At 35.6% G+C, this 22153-nt stretch overlaps 2 protein-coding genes across 2 annotated transcripts; both read right to left on the bottom strand.

Annotated features, from left to right (window-relative positions):
- Positions 1–7648: 7648 nt before the first annotated feature.
- Positions 7649–9397, bottom strand: LOC145049421 (uncharacterized). Its single transcript, XM_078997833.1, has one exon. It carries the CDS (start codon positions 9395–9397, stop codon positions 7649–7651), a length of 1749 nt encoding a protein of 582 aa, XP_078853959.1.
- Positions 9398–10390: 993 nt separating this feature from the next.
- On the bottom strand, positions 10391–14832 carry LOC145052308 (diamine oxidase [copper-containing] 1, peroxisomal-like). The gene is made up of 11 exons (XM_079000110.1): positions 14363–14832; positions 13509–13618; positions 13111–13416; positions 12574–13017; positions 12282–12497; positions 11961–12197; positions 11671–11856; positions 11381–11521; positions 11023–11291; positions 10871–10952; positions 10391–10620 (listed from the first exon to the last, which is right to left on the bottom strand). Exons 1-11 carry the CDS (start codon positions 14544–14546, stop codon positions 10480–10482), a joined length of 2316 nt encoding a protein of 771 aa, XP_078856236.1. The 5' UTR covers positions 14547–14832; the 3' UTR covers positions 10391–10479.
- Positions 14833–22153: the final 7321 nt, after the last annotated feature.

The following is a 22153-nucleotide window of genomic DNA, read 5'->3' as shown; positions in this document are numbered from 1 at the left end:
TCAAAGCGTAAGCAATCACGCAACCACTCTGCATCAGAACTACACCTAGACCCGTGATCGATGCATCACAGTAAACCACGAAATCCTTGATACCCTCTGGCAGAGTCAAAATCAATGCCTCACACAATCTCTATCTCTAGATCTCAAAAGTTGCATGTTGCTCAGGCCCCTAGTGAAAAGTGGCAGTCTTTTTCGTCAATCGAGTCAGAGGAACCGCTATCTTGGATAAATCCTAAATGAACCTCCGATAGTAATCTTCCAATCCAAAGAATCCCTGAATATCAGATGGAGACTTCGGAACCTCCCACCTCATCATGGTTGCGACCTTGGCCAAATCGACCAGAATACCGTTTTGGTTGACAAGGTGCCCTAGAAACTACACCTTGTGCAACCAGAACTCACACTTGGAGAACTTCACATAAAGTCTCTCCCTCCTTGGAGTCTACAATACCTCCCTCAAGTGCTCCTCATGCAGCTCCTGGGTCTTGGAATAGACCAAGATGTCATCAATGAATACAATCACAGACCGTTCCAGCATCGGCCTGCATACGCGGTTCATGAGGTCTATGAACACGGCTGGATCATTGGTTAGCCAAAAGGGAATCAGAACAAACTCATAATGACCATAACAAGTCTGAAAGGTTGTCTTCTGCACATTCTCCTCTGTTACCCTCGTCTGATGATAACCCGAACGAAGATCAATCTTGGAAAACCAAGATGCACCCTCAAGCTAGTCAAACCAATTATCAATCATCTGGAGTGGATAACAGTTCTTCACCATTATCTTATTCAGCTCCCAATATTCAATACACATCCGATACGACCCATCCTTTTTCTTCACAAATAGGATCGGTGCTCGCCATGGCAAACTGTTCGGTCAAATAAACCCCTTGCTAATAGCTCTTGTAGCTGTGTAGACAACTCCTGCATCTTTGGAGGAGCTAACCGATATGGTGCCTTGGCTATTGGAGCCACAACCAGAACCAAGTCAATCCTAAACTCCACCTGCCTCTCCGGAGGCACCCCAGGCATATCCTCTGGGAACACATCATCCATAGTCGGCGTATCCTTGTCTCGAGTGTCCATAATATATGTGACATATTCGGAATAACCCTGATCAAGATAGTATATGCCTCAAGCTGCTGAACATAGAATCATCCCTTGTTGAGCTCTCTCCCTGAACCACTAACTCTCCCCCACTCATGGTTCGAATACGTACCAACTGATGCTCACAATCAATCACCGTCCCATTGGGGCTCAACCAATCAATTCCTACAATGACCTTATTCCCGCGCAAAGGAATGGGAACCAAATCAATTGGATACTACTCACTGAACATCTCAAGAACACAATCCTGATGAACGCTCGATACCCAAACAGTTCGATCATCCGCAATCTCAACCTCTAAGGGGAAATCCTGCTCCCATGGAGCTCCAAAAAACCTCTTGCCAAGCGCAAGCGATAGAAAAGATTGGATAGCCCCCCAATCAAATATATAAATGCAGAGATATCGTTTACGAGGAACAATCCTAAAATAAAACACATAAATATAAGCAGGCAATTCAATATAAATAAAGAGATAAGGAGAAGATACATACCTGTCACCACATCAGGTGCTGCGGGAGCCTCCTCGGCCATCAGAGGAAAAACCCTCTTCACCACAGGTGTATCCGCCTTGCCCTGGTGACCATCAGTAATATGTAGAGTCGTTGGAGCGGGTGCTACCATTGGTCTTGTTGTTGCCATACTCGGACAATTGGCCTTCTTGTGGACCCTCTGCTTGCAATGGAAGAAAATCAGATCAGATATCGGGGTGGTGGTGGTAGTAGCAGTGCAATCCTTGCTAATATGACTCGTCCGACCGCACTTGAAGCAACCATAACCACCCACCCTGGATGCCTCATCGTGTGTCTTTCCGCACTTGCCACAGCGGCTCTGGGCCTACTGGCCTCTCAGTCTCGAATCAAATGCCTTGGGCTCTTTCCCGAACCCCCTAAAACCTGAGCCTGATCAGACTTCCTCTTCCTCTCCATCTCTAAATATGGAAACCCTAATTTTTATGGTGTGACTCATATTTAAGCACATTTACGGCCTCATTTCATCCACCTTATCTGCCTCCATCCCTCTCATACGTCCTTGCAAACCTAGTTTCACCTTGAGGAGCCTTTTCAAGCTTAGAGTGTGTATTTTGGTGCCTTATAAGAAGAAGGAAGGAAGACAAGCTCATCTTGAAGGAAAGAAATACTTTGATCTAGGATTTCTACATCATTTGCAACCTTCTTAAGGTAAAAAGCTTACAACTTTGTCCCTCTAACATATAGATCTAGTTTTGGATGTCTTTATGGAGTTTCTTGGTCCCAAAAGGTTAGATCTTGGACATGGCATGTTCTAGATCTTTGAGATTTCCTTGCAGACCATAAGAAGGGTCTTAAGTCATGAAAATGGGTTCCAAATGGTTACTTTTGCTTCATGCATCATTTAGAAGGTCTTGATGGAATAATACATTTGCTAAGTCATAAAGTTGGAGACTTTATGATTCCTAAGAGTATTTTAGCCATGGATCTGAAGATTGGATGTAAGAGCTTAATCCATTAAGCTCTGAATGAAATTTTTATATTTTCGAGGGTACGCCCCTCGCACTCGGGGTACACCTTGCATACGAGGTCAACCACCCCGATGATGGTCAACCTGTGAGGCTTCATGTACGCCCAACATACCTCCGAAGTGCGCCCCACATATGCACCCTGAGTTGACTCGGTTGGGTTGACTCAGTTGACCTACTTGGTTAGACCAGTTGAAACATCCAAAAATACGACCCAAAAATTTTGTTCAATGGCTCACCCAAATTCCTCACTCCTGAATCTTGCAATCGGCAGTTCTTCTACTCTCAATTTTCAGATTCCCTCCATCAGCATCAAACTCGATCGTGACATACGTATATTGTGCAGTCATCGATAAATAAAACAAAAAACCGATTTCCATTCATAGACAAGAAGGGTGATGGCCCCTAAAAATCAGAATAAATCAACTCAAATGGTGTTTGTGATGCAATGTGAGAAGTGGGGAGAGGGAAGCGATGACTCTTTGCTAATTGACATGATTCACAAACATTCGGGAATTTATTGGACACAACAAGAAGCTTAAACAAAGAAACTAAATGACGCAAAAGTTGTTCATGTGGGTGAGCAAGTCATTGATTCCAGCCATAAAGAGATGTCCGAACACCAGAGAGAGCATGACAGAAGGCTGCTTATTGTTGCTGGAGTGAGGAATGTGATATAAGCCATGCTTAGTGTCCCCGGAGAGCATGGTTTGACCCTGAAAATTCTTGACAGCACAATAAGTAGGCCAAAATTCCACAAAAGCATTATTGTCATGAGTTAATTTAGAGATACTAAGAAGGTTTTTGATAAGTTTTGGAACAAAAAGAACATTAGGAAGTTTCAGGGGACGCAATTTACATGAGCCCATATGAGAAATAAAAAGGTTTTTACCATTGCCAACTTGGAGTTTATCATCTCCTGTATATTCAGTAGCACCATGAAGTTTGTTCACATCTGGAGTGACATGATCAGTTGCTCCTGTATCAAAGTACCAGGAGGGATCTAAAACAGTAGAAGATGAACCAGATTGAACCAGGTGAGCTTGGCGAGACTGATTATGTGGGTTAGCCTTGCAGGAAGGGTAGTCAGCTTGATTATTCCGCTACCAGCAGTCAATGGCTTCATGGCCTGGTTTGCTACAAAGTTGACACATTGGTCGTCGTCTGCGATTGGCATTGTTGCGGTTGGGAGAGGAAAGAGGACCGGTATTGGAGGAATTAACCTTTCTTGGAGACAAGCGATTTGTAGAGTAAGCATATGCAACAGAGGTAGCAGATAGCGATTGGGTATTTGGTTGGGGTAGAAGAGCACCTTGACGAGTAATCTCATGTTCCAAACGAGCCTCTTCTTGAAGTAGAAGACCAGCGAGATCATCAACTGAGATAGGATCAGGTCGCAGCATGACAGCAGTGTAGAATGGACCATAAGAGGAGTCGAGGCCAGACAAGATGTGACCAACAAGGTCCTCTTCAGATATTAGGCACTCTCAGATATGGTAGATTTAAGCTAGAGGATGACAAAACGGTCCCGTTTCTTCCACATGGTGAATTCAGCATTGGGTTCGGTGGTGGTAGCACCTTTATCATCAGTAACAGAAGTGGTTGCCCGTTCCAGTACTGAAGCGGAATACCGGTCTCTGGCATACACAACAGTTGAACTCTTATGGTTGAAACAACTCATTATTGATCTTCATGCTCCTATCACTCAGCCTCCACTATTACTTTGTGACAATGTCGGAGCAATCTTCATGGGCAAGAACCCGGTAATCAGCACCGGGTCCAAGCACATAGCATTGGATTTTCATTTGATTCGTGAACAGATAGAATCTGGAGCTCTAAAAATCTGTCATGTTTCTTCTGGACTAGTTGGCTGATGTATTTACTAAACCACTTCCAAAGGATCGACTCTCTCTTCTTCGTTCCAAGCTTCAAGTTCGACCCGTCCTTGAGCTTGCGGGGGGCTAACAACGTGTAAAATACTTCCGTTATTGTAGGAGTTCTATTGATTTAGTCTATTCTATTTTCCTAGTCTTCTTTATGTAGTTGAGTTGTGCCGTATATTTCTCATTCATCTTTGTATTTATACCAATGTATTATATTGTATCAAATACAGTGAAATTGAATCTTTGTTAGCCTTTACAATATATATATATATATATATATATATATATATATATATATATATATATATATATATATATATATATATGCGCCTGTGCATTAGTGTTTTCATTTTACTAATTTAAAACAAAAAATAGGATAATAAATGAAATATGAGTCTCCACGTTTTCCCCCATTAAATCCTTGCTTTTACAATTATGTCTTGGTTCATTTTATTTTTTTCGTCTCCCCAAATATATCATTGTTTTCTGAAATGTTTATAAAATATAAGTGATCCTGACACAATAAACGCAAGAACAATTAGTGAACATAAATCTTAATCAAATACGTATGCAGTACACTTGTTTAGCCATACGACAATACACAAGACTGAGGTCTGTACAAATCTAAATTACCAACCCTGTTAAGTTTAAATGTCGTGGTGTACCTTGATCATCAAAACGGATAACAAAGGTTAAAAAGATGCACACGAAAGAGCGACGTCGTTCTAGTCATGAAAGAAGATAATGACATACTTCAAGTATGCAAATTAAATGATTCTTAAATAGTAAAATCCAAAACAAACCAAGCTTCCCTATTTGCCTTAATAAGTTCACCAACAAATAGGCCTACAAGAACCAAAAGTTTTTACTCAAGTTGTTGGGAGCATAATAGCCTAAGGTAAACAAAGTCATCCCTTCATTATACTTCAACTATTTTAAAAGTAACAAGCCAGCCCACCCAATAATAATCACTTTAATTCAACACTTAATGACACAAAAAAAAAAGGATGCTTCCTAAATCAAAACCTTTTCCTTGGTAAACGGTTGGTACTTACTCATGATAACCTAACGATAAGGGATTCTTTGGTAAATCACATTGAATAACTAAATGGTTTCAACCTTTTAATAGTAAATATAAGGTAATGTTGTTTAACCTTGTAGAAACAGTTCTAAGGATTTTGATTCGTTCAGAGGATGTATCAAATGTCTTGAATATCGATCGATTCAGAGATGTTATCTGATTGGTTCTATTCATAACTATTTTTAATCATTTTTTCAAAAAACAATGTAATTTTAACCAATAAAAATACCTTAAAAACTATATAAAATGTCTAAATGGTAAAATGGGATGTCCTTTAGCCAGGCCCAAAGATATTATACTTAAAATAATGAAATTCTGCACCCATAATAAAATGTAAAAGCATTCTTTCGGATTTCACAAATTAGAAAAAAAAAAGAAACAAATATATAAAAATCTTGAAATTTGAAATTAGGGCCCAAAAGAGGAAGAATCTTGGACCTGACATCGGCATGGCCCTATAATTTTGTTTGGTTCAAAAGTTATGATTGTATGACAAATTAATAAAAAGAGTTTCTAGTTTCTACATTTTTACGGTCTATTTATAAATGAACCAAATGTTTAATTTGTTCCATGTCGATTTCTTGAATTTTTTCTAGAAACAACCAAAACATGGAGTTTTAAAACTTCACGAAACTCATTTGATTATAAATATAATTTGGCTTTAAAGAACAATAATGAATCACTTTAAAGTTTTGCCATTAAATGGATAATTAAAAGATGCATCATAAAGGGTAAAATATTTATCTATTTCTTTCATTTTGTTATTTAATTATTCATTAAAAAGGTCAAAACTTGCAGTAAGTTGAAGAGCCCAATTTGATTTGAATCATCTTTTTTTCACATTGGAGTTCAATAATTGTACTCATCTGTTTGAGGAGCAATGTATTTGACAATAACAACAGGCAACCTGAAGAACATAACTCAGTTGAAAGCAACTGCATTTATTTATTGTTTTCCATTTTGGGAATTTGAACAAATTACCAAGTGAAAAGAGGTTGTTCCAAATAAGGGTTTGATAAGAAAAGATTCTAAAACAAGTCGAATCTTGAAATCTTGAAAAGATAGTTCACCACCCGTATATAGATGTCTTTAAAGCGAAAGAGACATTTGTTTAGTGAAAAACGTCACTGAAAATGATTCACAAAACACGTTTATGATGTAAGAAGAGTAAGATCAAGAAGACAGATAATGTACTTATATAGACATAATTGACATGAAACGAACCTCCAACAAGAGTCTTTTAGGCTGGTTTTAGTTTCTTAACAAAGAAAGAATAACATCATTATCCACTTCTTTTTTGCCTTAGAGTTAGGGTTTAGGAAACATTTATTACAAAAGGGTCAGGGTGATCCTATTCTCGAGTTTTTTTAAGAAAGGAAAATTTGGGTTTTTGAGTTTTTTTGAAGGATGGGAAAGAAATGAAATTGAAGTAAAGTAATTAAAATCTTTTTTCCCTAAAAAAATGATTGAGAAGGCATTTCTCATCAATTTCCTTTCATTTCCTTCCTCTCATGTTTAAACTTGAAAACGGGGTGTTAACATTCACCAAAGAAAAGGCTCCAACTGTTTCTAGAAAGTTCCAAGAGTCGTGTGTTTTATATTGTTCATTATGGAACATTCATTACAATAAATGAATTGGATGAGGAGGCATCATTATACACATATAGTGTTTATTTTGAAATTGTAGAAAGAACTAAAAGCTTCTTGTGTCTAGAGTTTCGGTTGAGACTTCGTATTGACACTAAGCAAAAGTTGTGAGCACAACCAGAACATTGGTTATTGTTTCTTGTTTTAAGGTTCGAGTAAAGACTCAACTCAAAAACAAATGATTCTAGTTCAAGATTAAGTTTTTATAGCTTTTCTAGGGTTATTTCCAACGATAAATACAAAAAATTACACTTTTTCTCTCATCTATATCGGTCACACACTTCAATTTTAATATATACCAAGCACCAAACAAACTGTCATTTCATGTAGGTAGCCTTAAAGGCATCCAAAAGATCACAAATTCGAATCCTACAAACACTCATCAATCATTACAATTTACAAGTCTCTGAAAATGTACAATGACTCCATGAAACATCATGGTACATAAGCCGGCTTATTATGTGTTCGAACACCGGGTTGATACAAATTCAGATGGTGCATTGCTTTCGCGAAAAGCTCTCTCATGTCTGGATACTGAGTCAAAACAGATCGAGCACCACCTTCAATGACACTCAACACTCTAGCTTCTTCAAGAACGTTACTATTACCCACATGTAATGCAAGATAACACAAGAGTTTAAGCCCAAGAACTTGAATCTTGATATCATCACTACTTTTCAAGAAGCCCATTATACGAGGAACCCCATTGAACTCCAAAATCGCCTTCGAGTGTTCCACACAGTTGAAGTTGTCAGGGCAAACGAATTTCGTCAATGTCATCACGGTTTCGTTAGTGACGTCACTGACTTCGTGGTCTAGCTTTGAAACTAGAGGTCCAAGTATTCGAGTCTCTTTAGCAGGAAAGGTTCGAGCCAGTGAACCAATTGTCGTTATGGCTGGAACCACCAGCTCCGGGTTGGGTTCATGGTTCAGGACTCGTAGAAGCTGGTCCAATAGGGTTCTTGCAGCTGGCAAATTGGGTTTGAACACTTGACGTCTTAACTCGGCGTTTGACTCGGCAACTGCGGTCAACTCGGTGACTGTCGTTAAGCAATTTATCTGTAGTTGTTGGTTTTCGTGTTGGATGAGTTTTGCTAAACAAATTAATGCTTTTGTTTCGGTGATCTTCTTAGTGTTCGATAAACTCCCTTTAGATAATGTCCATAATGCCCTCGCGCAACTTATCTTGAGATCGAGTTTTTCTTCGGGTGAAGCGACGTCGGTTTCTTTCTTGTAGTTGAAAGATAACGAAGAACTGAAATGGTATTGGTACCCAGAAGTGGTGATTATGTCATCCAGAACGACGTCGTTTGCTAAGAATGTGACGATTGGTCTCGTCACATTCTCCCTTCCGAATTCCTCCTGTACCAATGGATCAATTTCTGCCATTTTTGACAACAGATTGATCACATTTGTTCGAACAACTACGGATGTGGAATCGTTAAGAACTTGAACAATGGTGGGAATAGCCATGGATCGAACAAAAGCGGAGATTTTTTCTCCATCGGTTGCTAAAGCGTGGAGCGTGGCAGCGGCGGCAATTTGGGACTCCGGTGACGCTCCTTCTTTTAGTAGTTTAAGAAGCGGCGGGATTCCGTCTTCTTCAATGATCATCTTCTTGTTCCGGTCGTTGTCACCGGCTAATGATCCGAGGGAATTTGCAGCGTCGACTCGGACTTTGAGTTGTGTGGAATGGTGGACGGTGGCAATGTTGGACCAAACCCAGGCGAGTACAGGGTCGTTGCTGGCAATGGGAGGGAGGGAAGGGTTTACACCGGCGTTGTCATCCGGAACAAAAACGGAAAGGAGCCATTTGATATCGGCGATGGAAGACTCCAGAAGACTCGACACTTTCCGGACATCCGCAGCGGTGGTGATAGCAAAGACCTGACGGAGGATGCCGCTTCGTTGCTTACACTTGCGAACAAGCGTCTGGGCTCGTTCAAGATTCAAGGAGAGATTGGAGAAGATGGAGCGGAGAGGGCGGTCGTAAAATGTGGTGGAGGAGGAGGTAACGAGTCGAGCGGTGGAACGGAGGAGGTGGGCGAGTTGGGCGGCGAGTGTGGCGAGGTCGGAACAGTCGAGCTTTGAAGGTTGAAGGTCTTTAACGGATTTGACGAGTCTGTCAGCTAGTAGAATTTGGAGGGCGAGTTGTTGTTGGATGGATTTGTGGTGTTGCGCCATGGCGGTGGGCGGGAGGACAGACGGTGTCACGGTGGGGATTGAGGAGTGTTTGGCATTATTGTAGCAGGGGCGGAGGTAGTATGAGGATGACTACAACTAGACTAGTTCGACTGTTTACGAATACGACTAGGGAAATATTTTATGGTTGTGGTTGCGAAGAGGAGAGAGAATAAGTGATAAGTGATGTGTTTTTTTCCAACACACTCACACGTAAGAAATTTCTACTTTCACATGACCTTTCTGTGACCAAACCAATAATTTTGATTGAATGTGAAGATGATTTTGCAGTGTAAACGAGACTCCGTCCAGTCCGTCAAACCTAGACATTAATGGGTTTAGCTATCTATGTTGGTTAATTGTCGTATCTCTAGTCTCTAGTCTCTAGTCTATATATATAAAACCAACCACGTCAACCACCCACAACTAAAATCAAACAAAAAACTAAATCTATATCACATGTATATTATATCAGATAACAAACAAAGATATCTAAATTTAAAAGTAATTTTCAAAGCAACCAATATCAATACAAAGAGAAAAAGAAAAAGTAGCCAAAAAAAGGAGACGAAGTTAGAAGAAAAAATATCCTATAATATTACAAAGTAAACCGATACGGATATTTTACGCTTAAATAATAAAAAAAGAATGATGATTGTTTAGTGGACTAGTCTAAAACCAAGGGACTACTTTTAAAACGATTGACCTTAAGCAACAAGTAAAAAAAAAAAAAAAGTAGGGTAAAGGAGCATATGCTTTTCCTATAGTGGTATATAGTGGGCCATATTATTATCGACTACATAATTAGATATTTTGAAGATATAAAGAGAGTGATACCTAATAGCAATAGTGAGGTGTCGGAGATATGACCAAAAAGTCCAGTGTGACACGTGATGACTAACTACACTTATGAACCAGCTTTGAATTTCATCGGTCGTGGTCCAAACTTATATTAAACAAAAAAATGATAGTACGTACCAAAGGAAACATATGAAATGAAGTGAAATGGAGACTGGGTCAAATTCATAGCACAACCAACCAAAGTATAATATAATAATAGATCATACAAACTTCAACTACATACATCAAAGCTTGGCAATCAAAGCATTTGAAACAGACTTGGTTGCAACGCCAACGCCTTCTTTAGCTTCATTGTCTTTCACATCCATCTCACACGCTCCTGGAGGGACGTCAACCGCTGGTGAGCAGTTGAAGAATCCATGTGGCTGCATCCAAATATATTTATTTTGTATTTAGAAAAAAATAAATATAACACAAATGGATGTTGGATGTACCCACAGTGTTTGGTAGGGTAGCAGTGACAGGGAGAGGGACCATGGTCAGGGTCAGGGTCAGAGGGATTACGTGGGAATCTTGGGTAAAACAGACAAGTAAAAAAAACAAAAAGTACTCATAAAGGGATTATGATATTGATGGATTGAGAATTGAGATAAGTTATAATAAGTAGATGATTACCTGAAGCATAAAACCAATGTGTTCCACTGGCATAACAGGCCAGTCTTCTAACCTAGGAACATGAGTGATCCCAAATACATACCTGCACATGAAGGATGGTGATGGTGAAATTCGAAGGAAATAAATAAATAAATAAATATATGTTGACTGACCAAAGTACGATATCAGTTTCCTCAAGAGAACGATTTTGCTTGACCCATGAGGCTAAGCCTTCACCAACACGTGGATTCTGATTAGGAAACTCTCCTCCAGGAAAATTCTCATCAAGTGCATACGGTGTAACCCAAAGATTATGTTTAAGAAATTCAGCCCTTCTCAAAAACTTAGCCTCTGAACCTGCTAATGGCAAGCAATTTGAACCTGGTACCAGCTTATACCCTGTCAGCTGCCCCGTCCTATTCACAGTCCGAGTGTTTCTAATCTACATACACATACACATTTCAGCAATAATCTACAAAAAGTTTTTTATATATATATAAATAATTCTTTTAAAAGGGAAAAGATGCTTACAATCCAATGACGAGCAGATAACTGATTGCAATCACGCATAGCTTCATTTTCAGTTTTAAGTAAAGTTTCTTCGGTGTAGAATGCATTATTATGGACGTTATCTTTCCCAGATTCTTCAACTTTCACATTAACTTCAACAACCTGAAGTGAACAAACAAAACACAATAAGGGTCTGTTTTGGTAAGGTGGAGTGGAATCACATTTCACAAACAAATGGAATGGATCATTACGTTCCATTATCCTGTTTGGTTGGTTTGAACTTTGAACTTTGAATGAATCACAGTATATACCTGGTTATATGCTTCTCCAGGCTTGCAATCAACAGCCATATCCATACGAGCAACAAAAAAGTGTTGATGAACTGGCGCATACAACCCTGGTGCAATTGTTGTCCCATATTTTCTAACTTCCCCAGGCTGCAATGCTCCTAAACTCAAAATCCCTGTAAGTTTAACTTCAGCTTCAATCTTTCCATCCTGCAAACAAAACCATACAATACACCATCATTTAAATAACTGAAATTTCATAATTAGGTTTTGAAATCATGTAGTATATAAATAATTAAATATAATTAACTCACCTGGTAAAAGTGCCAATAGAAACCATATTCATAGTTGGCAACAGTACATATAAATGACACTGTAAGACGCCGAGATCTTCGTACTTCCGCTAAGCCAGTTCTCCAGTCTTGATGCTTCCACAGGATTCCATGATCCTCTTCATGCATACATACACAATTTTCAATTGTTTCAACACCTCCAGTGAAGTTTGTAAAATGTGCATCAAAGTACTTGATATAACCTAGGCAATCACATCCCTGTAAAAAAAAACAATACTCTTTAAGCATACTCACACGTTACAGTTACAGTTACCTAAAATTTAAAAACATAAATGAGCAAACCTTTTTAAGAGAATGAGCATTTTTTCCAAGACCATCTTCACCTGCATCAAACGCGTTCTTTCTGTAATGTGGATCGTTTGGATCACCATAAGGAACAACCATTTCAACAAAGCTCAATCTATGAGCAATTGGTCTTCTACCTCTGCTTCCATCAACATATGCAACCGAGTGTATCACTAATCCCTCCCTTGGAGTAAACCCAATACGAAAGTTCCACTATCAACAAAAAAAAAAAGTAATTTTTAACATATATGTTTTACTAATGCGATTTTTGTATGGATAATTTCACTACCTTTTGCCACTCAACATATTGGCCATTAACACGGAAGCTGGGCCCATCGGGCTGAAGAATTTGTAAGGGCTTTACATCGCTTCGGTCAACGCCACCTCGTGTATGAGCAGGAGTGTAGTTTCTTAAAGGATCAGCAGGTGGCAATGGGACAAGTTTTCGGTCTTCAAAGTCGATGACAACCATGTTTTGCATGTCAACTAGAATATAGATTCCTTCAACGGGTCGAGCGTATCCGTTTTCCATTGGGCTATCACTTTCAGTCCTACAGAAGATAAGTGGTTTTGCTAATCTTCTGCTAGGAGCATCTGCTTCACTATGATAACCAACACACCAAGCATCAACCATCACAAGATCCATATCTTCAATACCCCTCTTCTTCATAGCTTCTTGAAAGGGAAAGTACTCTTTCACAACAGCTTCACATTCAGCATATTCAACAGCATCCTGTGATGGATAGATAATCATGAGGGCATCAGTAAAGTTAAATCTTTTTTTTCGATTTATATAAGAGAAAGAATGGGGAGTAGAGTAGAGTACCATGGGAGGCTGAACATCTTGAATTGTTCTTGAAGAAACGACTTTCCCTCTATGATGTCCACCACGAGTTGTTGCATGTACTTCGGATAATTCAACAATCCATATGCTTGTTTCGTTTGATTTTTTATTGTAGACAACAAGTCTAGCTCTCCTTGGGGGAAGCTTACTAGGTATTACAGCACCACCTTTGCTTCTGGGTAGTAGAGAAGGTTGGAAAGGTGGAAAGAAATATGCATCTGCAAGTGCAACAACACTTTTATCTGGTTCTGATAGAACCACCTCCACAAACCGCATACCATCTCTGACCTGAAAAAGAAAATTCAAACACACAATTAGTATGTCATCATTCATCATGATTAAGATGATTTGAGTGTTAACAGCATAATCCCAATTAATACCTCAGGTGTCGCTCCAGCTGCCCTGACAGTTGCTACTGCTACTTTGATTTCAGCAGCAGATAATGGGTCCAATGGATGGCTTGTTTGAGCCCGTGTGAGGATTTGGATTCCTGTAAGAGTAGAGCATGAATTTGTCAAACTGCAAGTGGCAAAAGATTTGGAGGCCAAATAAAAAAAAGATCTTGAATGACCATCTTACAACTTATAATAATGTTGCTTATCATTACTTTCACTGTGATAGCTAAAAGCAAAACACATGGATTACTTATGAAGTAAGTAGGCAACTATAATGAATCATGATCTCTTTTGCATATGTAAAGTTAAGGGTATAATGTATTCTAGATAAGCCACAGCTCTCGAATTCATCATCTTGTAGAATGTAGCTCTTAAATACCGAGCTAATCTACAACCATCCTTCTTCTTCCTAAAACAGACATCTACTCTTGTACTTTCAATTAACTCTAGGATTTAACTCTTTCTATAAAGAGATTGGCTGACATAAGGTTTAACTTCAGGATTCGGCAAAGACAATTCATATACGATCAAACAAAGGTCACGAATCAACGATAGAAGACAGATAGCAGACAATTTTTCATTAGCAGATACCAAAACTTAAAGTGATATTGTCTAATACGCTCATACAACAATATTCACAGTTGTGTGTATCTATCGCGAAACTACACATATGGTAATATCCGTAAAGATAGATTTATCGGTGTTACTATACATATATGCGTATACAAGCACATGCAACAAAACTAGAGATAAATCCCTAAATACGCATATAGATATTTCTAAATGCCGAATATATAAGATTCGACATATACATCAATGCAAACAAAGATATAGATTACCTTTAGAGGAAGCGGAAGGATCGGTAGTATTGATCAAGGTAGCGATTGATGTATTCTTGATCGGCGTCTTCTGATCGTTGTTGTGCCAGTTTTCGACAACAACGACGTCAGCGGAAACCGCCTGACGGTGGATCGGAAGTGAATCATCGGTAGAATGCGACGCCTTTTGCGAAGTTGAGGCCATTGTAGGGGGTTAGCAAGCTCACCAAATCCACCGTAGTAATTGCAGTGTGTACAATCTACTGACATACAGAAGCAATTCTCTCTGTGTATAATAATGATCCCACTCACTCTATCTCCCCTGACGTTAGCCTCTTCAACTGGATCAATGGATTTCGATTACAGTGTAGGAATCTGTGGATAATGAGATATCACAGCAGGAGGAGGATGAGAAGAAGAGGGAAGTAGGGCTTGTGGTTTTTTATGAATCTAAAACAGAATTTACGGAGAAGGGGAGATATATATGAAGGTGGAGAAGTAGCAGATGAAGACTGCTGATCTCACGTGACAAGAGGGGTTAAGAGGGTGTTGGAGTTGAGTATTGAATTCTTTTTGATATTATGATTACGATCATTTAAATTTTTTAATGTTTAGATAAACAGATTCTGATTTTAATTATTATCTGTTGAATATATGTTGCAAAATTGATTATGTAATACTTAATTTTAGGAACAGATAATCACCTAAAAAAAATTGTAAAAGATAATCTTTATATATGTTTATGTTGCATAAAATAAATAAAAAATCGTTTGTGTATTTGATAAATTGTGATTATTATGAAAGCTAATACATAAAAGACAGAAAAAAATTATCATCCTTGCATATTATTTGAATTTAAATTTAATTTTTTGTATTTTAATTGTTTAGTTAATGGGTGTTCAGTATATGTTGTAAAGTTGATTATGTGATAATATTTAGGAACAGATAATTAACTATAGAAAAAAAAACTGTAAAAGATAACTGTTATATATGTTTATATTTGCATAAAAATGTAACAATTAAATAATAAATTGTTAGTATTTGATAAATTATGATTATTATGAAAGCTAATAGATAAACGACTAAAATTATCATCTCACATAATATTTGAATTTAAATTTAATTATTTTGTTTGTCACCTGTAATAATTTAGATTATTATTAAAGTTTTTTAAAACATTTAAGCAAACTGTAACACCTGATTTCAAGTATGAATTTTTATGTTTTAATCTTGCAAGTTTTTGAGTGGACATGGCGAAAAAGGATCACCACGACGTGGCAGAGCAGCATGAATCGCATATTTCATTAAGTCACCACGACGTGGTCATGCATTGGTCATGACGTGGTGACGATAGGGTTCAAAACCCTAGATTTCGGGCCTGGAGTTCTATTTAAAGGATGTGATATGTAGGATTTGTCCATCCTTAGCATCCATCACTCTTCTATGTGTATAAGATCAAATCCTAACCTCCTTTCAAGCTTTTTGAGCTCATTTTGGTGATTTGGTTACCTTTGAAGGGAAAAAAAAAGAAGTTTTCTAATGCAAGGATCCATCAAGCAACCCATCTCCACCTTTATGATCATCTTCTGGACCATTGTAAGTCTTCAAGGCTTGATCTTTTTGGTTTATTTCTAGTAGATCTAGGAAAGTTAGAGTATTATGGTCTAGTGTGGAAGTTGGAATGAATGGGTCTGACAAAGTTAGCAACTTTATCGCTCATCAAGCTCCCCTAGAGTATTATATCTTATGGATCTAGAAGTTGAAAGTGTTTTCAAAACCATACATGATATTTAGGTCATTTTCTTACCTTTTGACCTAGTTTGAGTGGAGGACATGCATGGGTCATGCATGTCCACAAAGTTTGGATTTTTATGAACATTTAGGGTCCCAAGAAGCTTTCTTGAAAGTATAAACAAAGGACTTAACGAATTTAGAGCTTAATCTATTAAGTTGTCTCCAATCATAAATCACGGCACAACATGTTGCTCATCACAATGTAGTGAGAGGGTTCCTACGGTTGTTTTGTCGTGTTGCTGCCACAACGTGGTGACATGCTTGCCACGACATGGTGGCAAAGTTGGTCGCGACTGTTTTATTGGGAATAGCCACGATGTGGGTAGCAGTTGGCAACGACATGTTGACCATAGTCGTTGACTTTTTGACATGGTTGTCCTTATGACTCTTGCATGTGTGTTGAGCGGGGCTCGTTATGTATGTTGGGTGAGGCCCGTATTCGTATGTGGTATTTGGGGAACTCACTAAGCTTTGTGATTATGGTTTTTTGTTTAAATGTTTTAAGTGTTTATGTTCTAGGGCGTGTTTGGCAAAAGTAGTTGGAAGCTGGAAGCGGGTAGCTGGTAGCGGATAGTAGGTAGCGGGTAGCGTGTAGCGGGTAGCTGGTAGCAGGAAGCTGTAACTTTTATTTGTTATATGAGTGTTTGGCAAAAGTAGCTGGAAGCTTTTGAAATATATGAAATTACATAAAAGGACAACTGATTAAAAATAAATAAATATATAAATGTATTTTTAAGGGTAATTACGGAAATTAATTTCAAAAGCTCAGTAGCGTTTTGTTAAACGCTACATGAAGTAGCTTTTAGATTTGGAGCGTTTTGTTTAAACTAAAAGCTAAACGTTCGTACTACCAAACGACATTTTTTGTTTAAACTATAGCGTTTTGTTACAAGCTGAAAGCTAAAAGCTTCCAAACGCTTCCAAAAGTTCTGTGTCAAACACACCCCTATAAATGGAAGTCCGACTTGATCGCATTGCATCCCCTAGAGTTTTCCGCATTATTTATTTTATAACTTTACTCTAATGTTTTGAGAATATAATATACTCTGATTATCTTTTGAATGACTGAATGGATGATTTTTGGTTGTTGGAAAAAGGAATTTTTACCTTATATATTTGGGACGTTTTTACAAACCATAATCGAACATAATATATATATATATATATATATATATATATATATATATATATATATATATATATATACAGAGAGAGAGAGAGAGAGAGAGAGAGAGGTTCAGGTTCATTTGAGATCATTCTAATTTTGTGAGACCGTAAGACCAAATCTAAAAATAATTTTAAAATGCAAAATAAATGGAAAAATCCAAAAATTCTTTTTTTAAATATTATTTTCGGAACTTGAATTAACTAAAAAAATAAAAATAAAAATAAAAAAAATCCTGTTTTTTTTTAAAAAATATGTGAAATATTCTAATAGAATATTACACTGTACATATTCTAAAAAATAATTTTAAAATGAAAAATAAATGGAAAAATCTAAAAATTCTTTTCTTAAATATTATTTTCGAAACTTGAATTAACTAAAAAAAATAAAAAAATCCCGTTTTTTTTTAAAATACGTGAAATATTCTAATAGAATATTACACTGTACATATTCTAAAAAATAATTTTAAAATGCAAAATAAATGGAAAAATCCAAAAACTCTTTTTTTAAATATTATTTTCGGAACTTGAATTAACTAAAAATAAATAAAAAAATGCGTCTCACGGTCTCACAAAATATAGGTGGTCTCAAATGAACCTAACCTTATATATATATATATATATATATATATATATATATATATATATATATATATATATATATATATATATATATATGGTTAGGTTCGTGTGAGACGGTCTAATTTGTGAGACCGTGAGACGTAATCCTAGCCACTCATTTAGTAGATAAAACAAAAGCATTTTTTAAAATGCAAAATAATTGAAAATTTTCGAAAAAAAATATTATTTTCGGAATATATATTTTCCAAAAAAAAATAAAAAATAAATACAAAAAAAATACATTTTTTTACATATTTTAGTAGAATATTTAGAATATTCTACATATCTGACAAATCTAATAGAATATTCTAAACATTCTAAAAATCATATTAGAAATGTACAATGTAATATTCTATTAGAATATTTCACGTATTTTTCAAAAAAAAAAAACGGTAATTTTTTTTATTTTATTTTTTATTTTTTTAGGTAAATAAAGTTCAGAAAATAATAATTAAAAATAGGATTTTTAGATTTTTCCTTTTATTTTGCATTTTAAAATTATTTTTAGATTTGGTATCACGGTCTCACAAAATTAGCATGGTCTTAAATGGTTTTAAATGAACCTGAGCCTATATATATATATATATATATATATATATATATATATATATATATATATATATATATATATATATATATATATTAGTTTATAACCCGTGGGAACCACGGTTATAAAATTAATTAAACTTTTATAGTAAAAATTCAAAATTATTAATCAATTATTTTAAATAAATTATTAATTTAAAAGATATTTTTTTAGTTATGCGAAATTATAATCGTTGATTCAAATAAATATGTAAAATTAATTTTTAATATATATTAGACATTTTTTATTTGTGAATTAATGAAAACATTAATATAAAATTTAAATTTTAAAATAGAGAAGAAATACATTGACAAATAGCATCACATTAATGAGGAGATATAAAAAATTTAAAATGAAGAACTAATATATTGACAAGTGGCAACACATTAATTAAGATGTCTAATATGATGACACATGGCAAAATAACTACTCTTTTATTAGTATATATATATATATATATATATATATATATATATATATATATATATATATATATATATATATATATATATATATATATATATATATATATATATATATATATACACACTTAGCTGTCATTATTTGTCTTTAACTACGTGTAGTTAGTATTAAAATATAACAACAAATTTTGTCAAGATACTCTTAAATGTTATTCTTTCATGAAATTTAAATCTTTAAACTTGCAAGATGAAATTGAAAAATAATTTAGATTTATTAATATATAGCTATTTTAGTTATATAAAAACAATAATAGTATATCAATAATATATCATTGCCGTATTAATCGCATATGTTCCAGGTTCACCCAAATGAAACGGTGTGCCTTGTGCCGGTGTATCGAAACAGGTGGATTAAAGGCTTGAAGCCTCTTCTTTTCAGCTACTTTTGCTTCTTTTTTAAAAGTTCACATCATTTAGAACTAAAAAAACATTTTTTTCATCAGCATTCTAATTCAACTGTACATGTTCATTGTATATGGATATTATTTGTTGTTTATCATGTATGTAGTTTTTCTCTATATGAATTCAACGGCACATATTCATTGTATATGAATATTATTTGCTGTTTATCATGTATGTAGTTTTTCGCTATATGAGCATAAAAAAGTTTAGATAACTTAAACTTGATGATGTATGTATAATTTAACGATTTAACCAATATTTAAATTTTACATAGCAAGCGAAACTTTTAGAATATTAATAAAGAAAAAAAATTATAATTTGTAAATCAAATTATATTTTACATTTATTGTATGATATTATATACTTATAGCTTAAACGGAATCGAGTCAAACATGATTGTAAAACCCCAAAAACGCTACGATGTATCACTTCATTTGATGGCGCGGAATCTCAATCAAATTAATTAGACAAGACGAAATAAAGAATAAGAACACAATGGTTAATCTTCAATGCACACTATTATTGAATAGTTTGGTACATAAGATTCTTGATTACACTTGGTTCTCTCTTGTTTCTCTCCAAATCACGTTCTTAGCTTATGTCAGCACCCAAAAACGTCCATCTCTCTCTACAAGGCTCAAATGACACTATTTATACCTTGACCTAATAACCAAGGCCCAACCCAAAACCCAAACAAAACAATATTAAGTCTAACCGAAATCACATGTGATTTCGGTCCAAACAACACCAAAACATGGTGGTTTCGGTCTTAGACCAAGAACTCTTATATTTTATGAAAAACAATGTATAAACCACAATTTATGACCTAAAAATCTCCCCCTTGGTTTATAGTTTTCTTTTCTTATGTCCTAACAATCTCCTACTGGGTTTGTAGCTTTCTTTTCTTTTCAATCTTCACTTTGTGCTTGACTTCAGTTTTTATCTTCAGTTTCTTCACAACTTCAAGATGAACATATGAATTTATGCATGAATGACTTTATCTTGAACAGTTGGACTTCTTTTAAAGATATGACTTTGAATGCACATTGGGCATATGAGGCATCTTGTAAAGGTTCTTGAAAATTAGCACTTTCAGCTTTAAAATACTTCAGAGAAAATAACAGAGAGACCGATTCTTCTGGATCATTTCAGCAAGTTCATAGATAGCAGCAAATTGATTGAGGAGGGTTCAATGCAACTTGTCACATAATCTCAAGTACAATTTCACCTTGCTTCTGGGGTTGAAAGACTGAATGTTGAAAAATAATCTTCACTTCTTGTTCCTTCGAATGAGTATTCTTTAATGATCACCGATGCGCCTTGAAAAGTAATCATGACTAAAAAGTCCATGTGGATCACAGAATCATAAAGACCCTTCTCACCATAGTTGTTCAAGGACCCAGCCTTGGCTCAGATGGAGACTTATCGCAGTATATGTGTGAACGTGGAGGAACGCACTGCGATTTGTTGAGTATCGGAGAACTACTCATGGCTATTTTGATGTTAGCCCATGCATATTCGTGATCAAAGATCTCAATGCAGCTTTTCAAGTTAACATGTTAACTTGGCCCTTGGTGAGACATTCAGCGATATATGTTTCCCTGTTGGGTGAATCGCCCTGGTGTCATGACAGTTCTTAATTAAAGAAAGTTGACAAGACCAATTTGACAATTTGTATAGTTTTAGACTTCCAATTCCTTAAATACGACAATTCTTAGAAAGAAACTGCCTAACTGACATTCTGTATAGTGTCACACCAGGTATGAACCATTATCCGTCAATTTCATGGGTGAAAATATCGAGAACATTAAAATGTTCACCGTCAATTCAGAAATGGATGGATTATGGATTTTGGGTTTCACTTAGAATCATGGTGATAGTGACTTCCATGATCATAAACACATAATTTTTGGTAACCGTCAGCCAAGTTGTTTTATACTTGAACCTCAAGGGGTACCGGTACGTGGAAGCGATCTAATGGAGAAAATTTAGATATGTGTGAAGAATGGTTGGGTGTTTCACATTAGTCATGGTGAAAATGACTTTTGATCATTAACATTTGATGTGAAGACTCCTATTAATACTGGTACATGTCACAATATGGAAGAGTCTATCACTCGCATTTGAATCCTCCGTCAATTCCTTTCCAAGTTTCTTCTCCTTGCTTAGAAAATTTCGATACAATCTCCTTGAGTCTCTTCTTCTTAAGAATTTACATTTCAAGACAAAAGAAATTTTGAGATAAAAACAAAAGTAAAAATAAACTTAACACACAATAGAAATCACTAATAAATAAAAGTAAAAATAAAATACGCTCAGCTCAAAAACTATATTTTTGGATTTTTTTTTTCTGAGAAAGAATTAAAACAGAAATAAATATATTTTTGGATTTTTGATTTTTATAAAATTTTTAATTCTCCCTCTAAATTTGTGCATAAAGGAAAGATATGAACAAATTTATCAAAACCAAAAATAAAATACAAAATATACAAAACAAAAACTTTAGGGATCAAAAGTTGTCAGACAATTTAACTTGCCTTTTATCACTAAATCTCATATCATTTCCCAAAAACACTTACAAAAGAAGACATCTTTTTGACTTTTTGATTTTCTATTTTTTAAATTTTTAATTTTTAATTTTTAATTTCTCCCCCTTAATTTGTGCATGGGGAAGAAATGAATAAATACGCAAATTTAAACAAACAAAAAATAAAATTTTGTCTTTAAAACGAATCATTTGAATAAAACTCATGAGTATCGAAA

The sequence above is a fragment of the Lactuca serriola genome, chromosome 5 (assembly GCF_051521515.1).
Source record: "Lactuca serriola cultivar US96UC23 chromosome 5, Lser_US96UC23_V15, whole genome shotgun sequence".
Taxonomy (NCBI): Eukaryota; Viridiplantae; Streptophyta; class Magnoliopsida; order Asterales; family Asteraceae; genus Lactuca; species Lactuca serriola.
This window is presented reverse-complemented; position numbering and strand designations above follow the sequence as displayed.

Bases quoted from the DNA above. Each gene is read 5' to 3' on its own strand.
- LOC145049421 (XM_078997833.1), bottom strand. From the start codon at position 9,397: ATGGCGCAACACCACAAATCCATCCAACAACAACTCGCCCTCCAAATT.
- LOC145052308 (XM_079000110.1), bottom strand. From the start codon at position 14,546: ATGGCCTCAACTTCGCAAAAGGCGTCGCATTCTACCGATGATTCACTT. The intron at 12,198-12,281 runs GTTTGCTCATTT...TTTTTTTTACAG, and splicing joins ATGCTCATTCTCTTAAAAAG to GGATGTGATTGCCTAGGTTA. The intron at 11,522-11,670 runs GTATATACTGTG...TGTTCACTTCAG, and splicing joins CTGGAGAAGCATATAACCAG to GTTGTTGAAGTTAATGTGAA.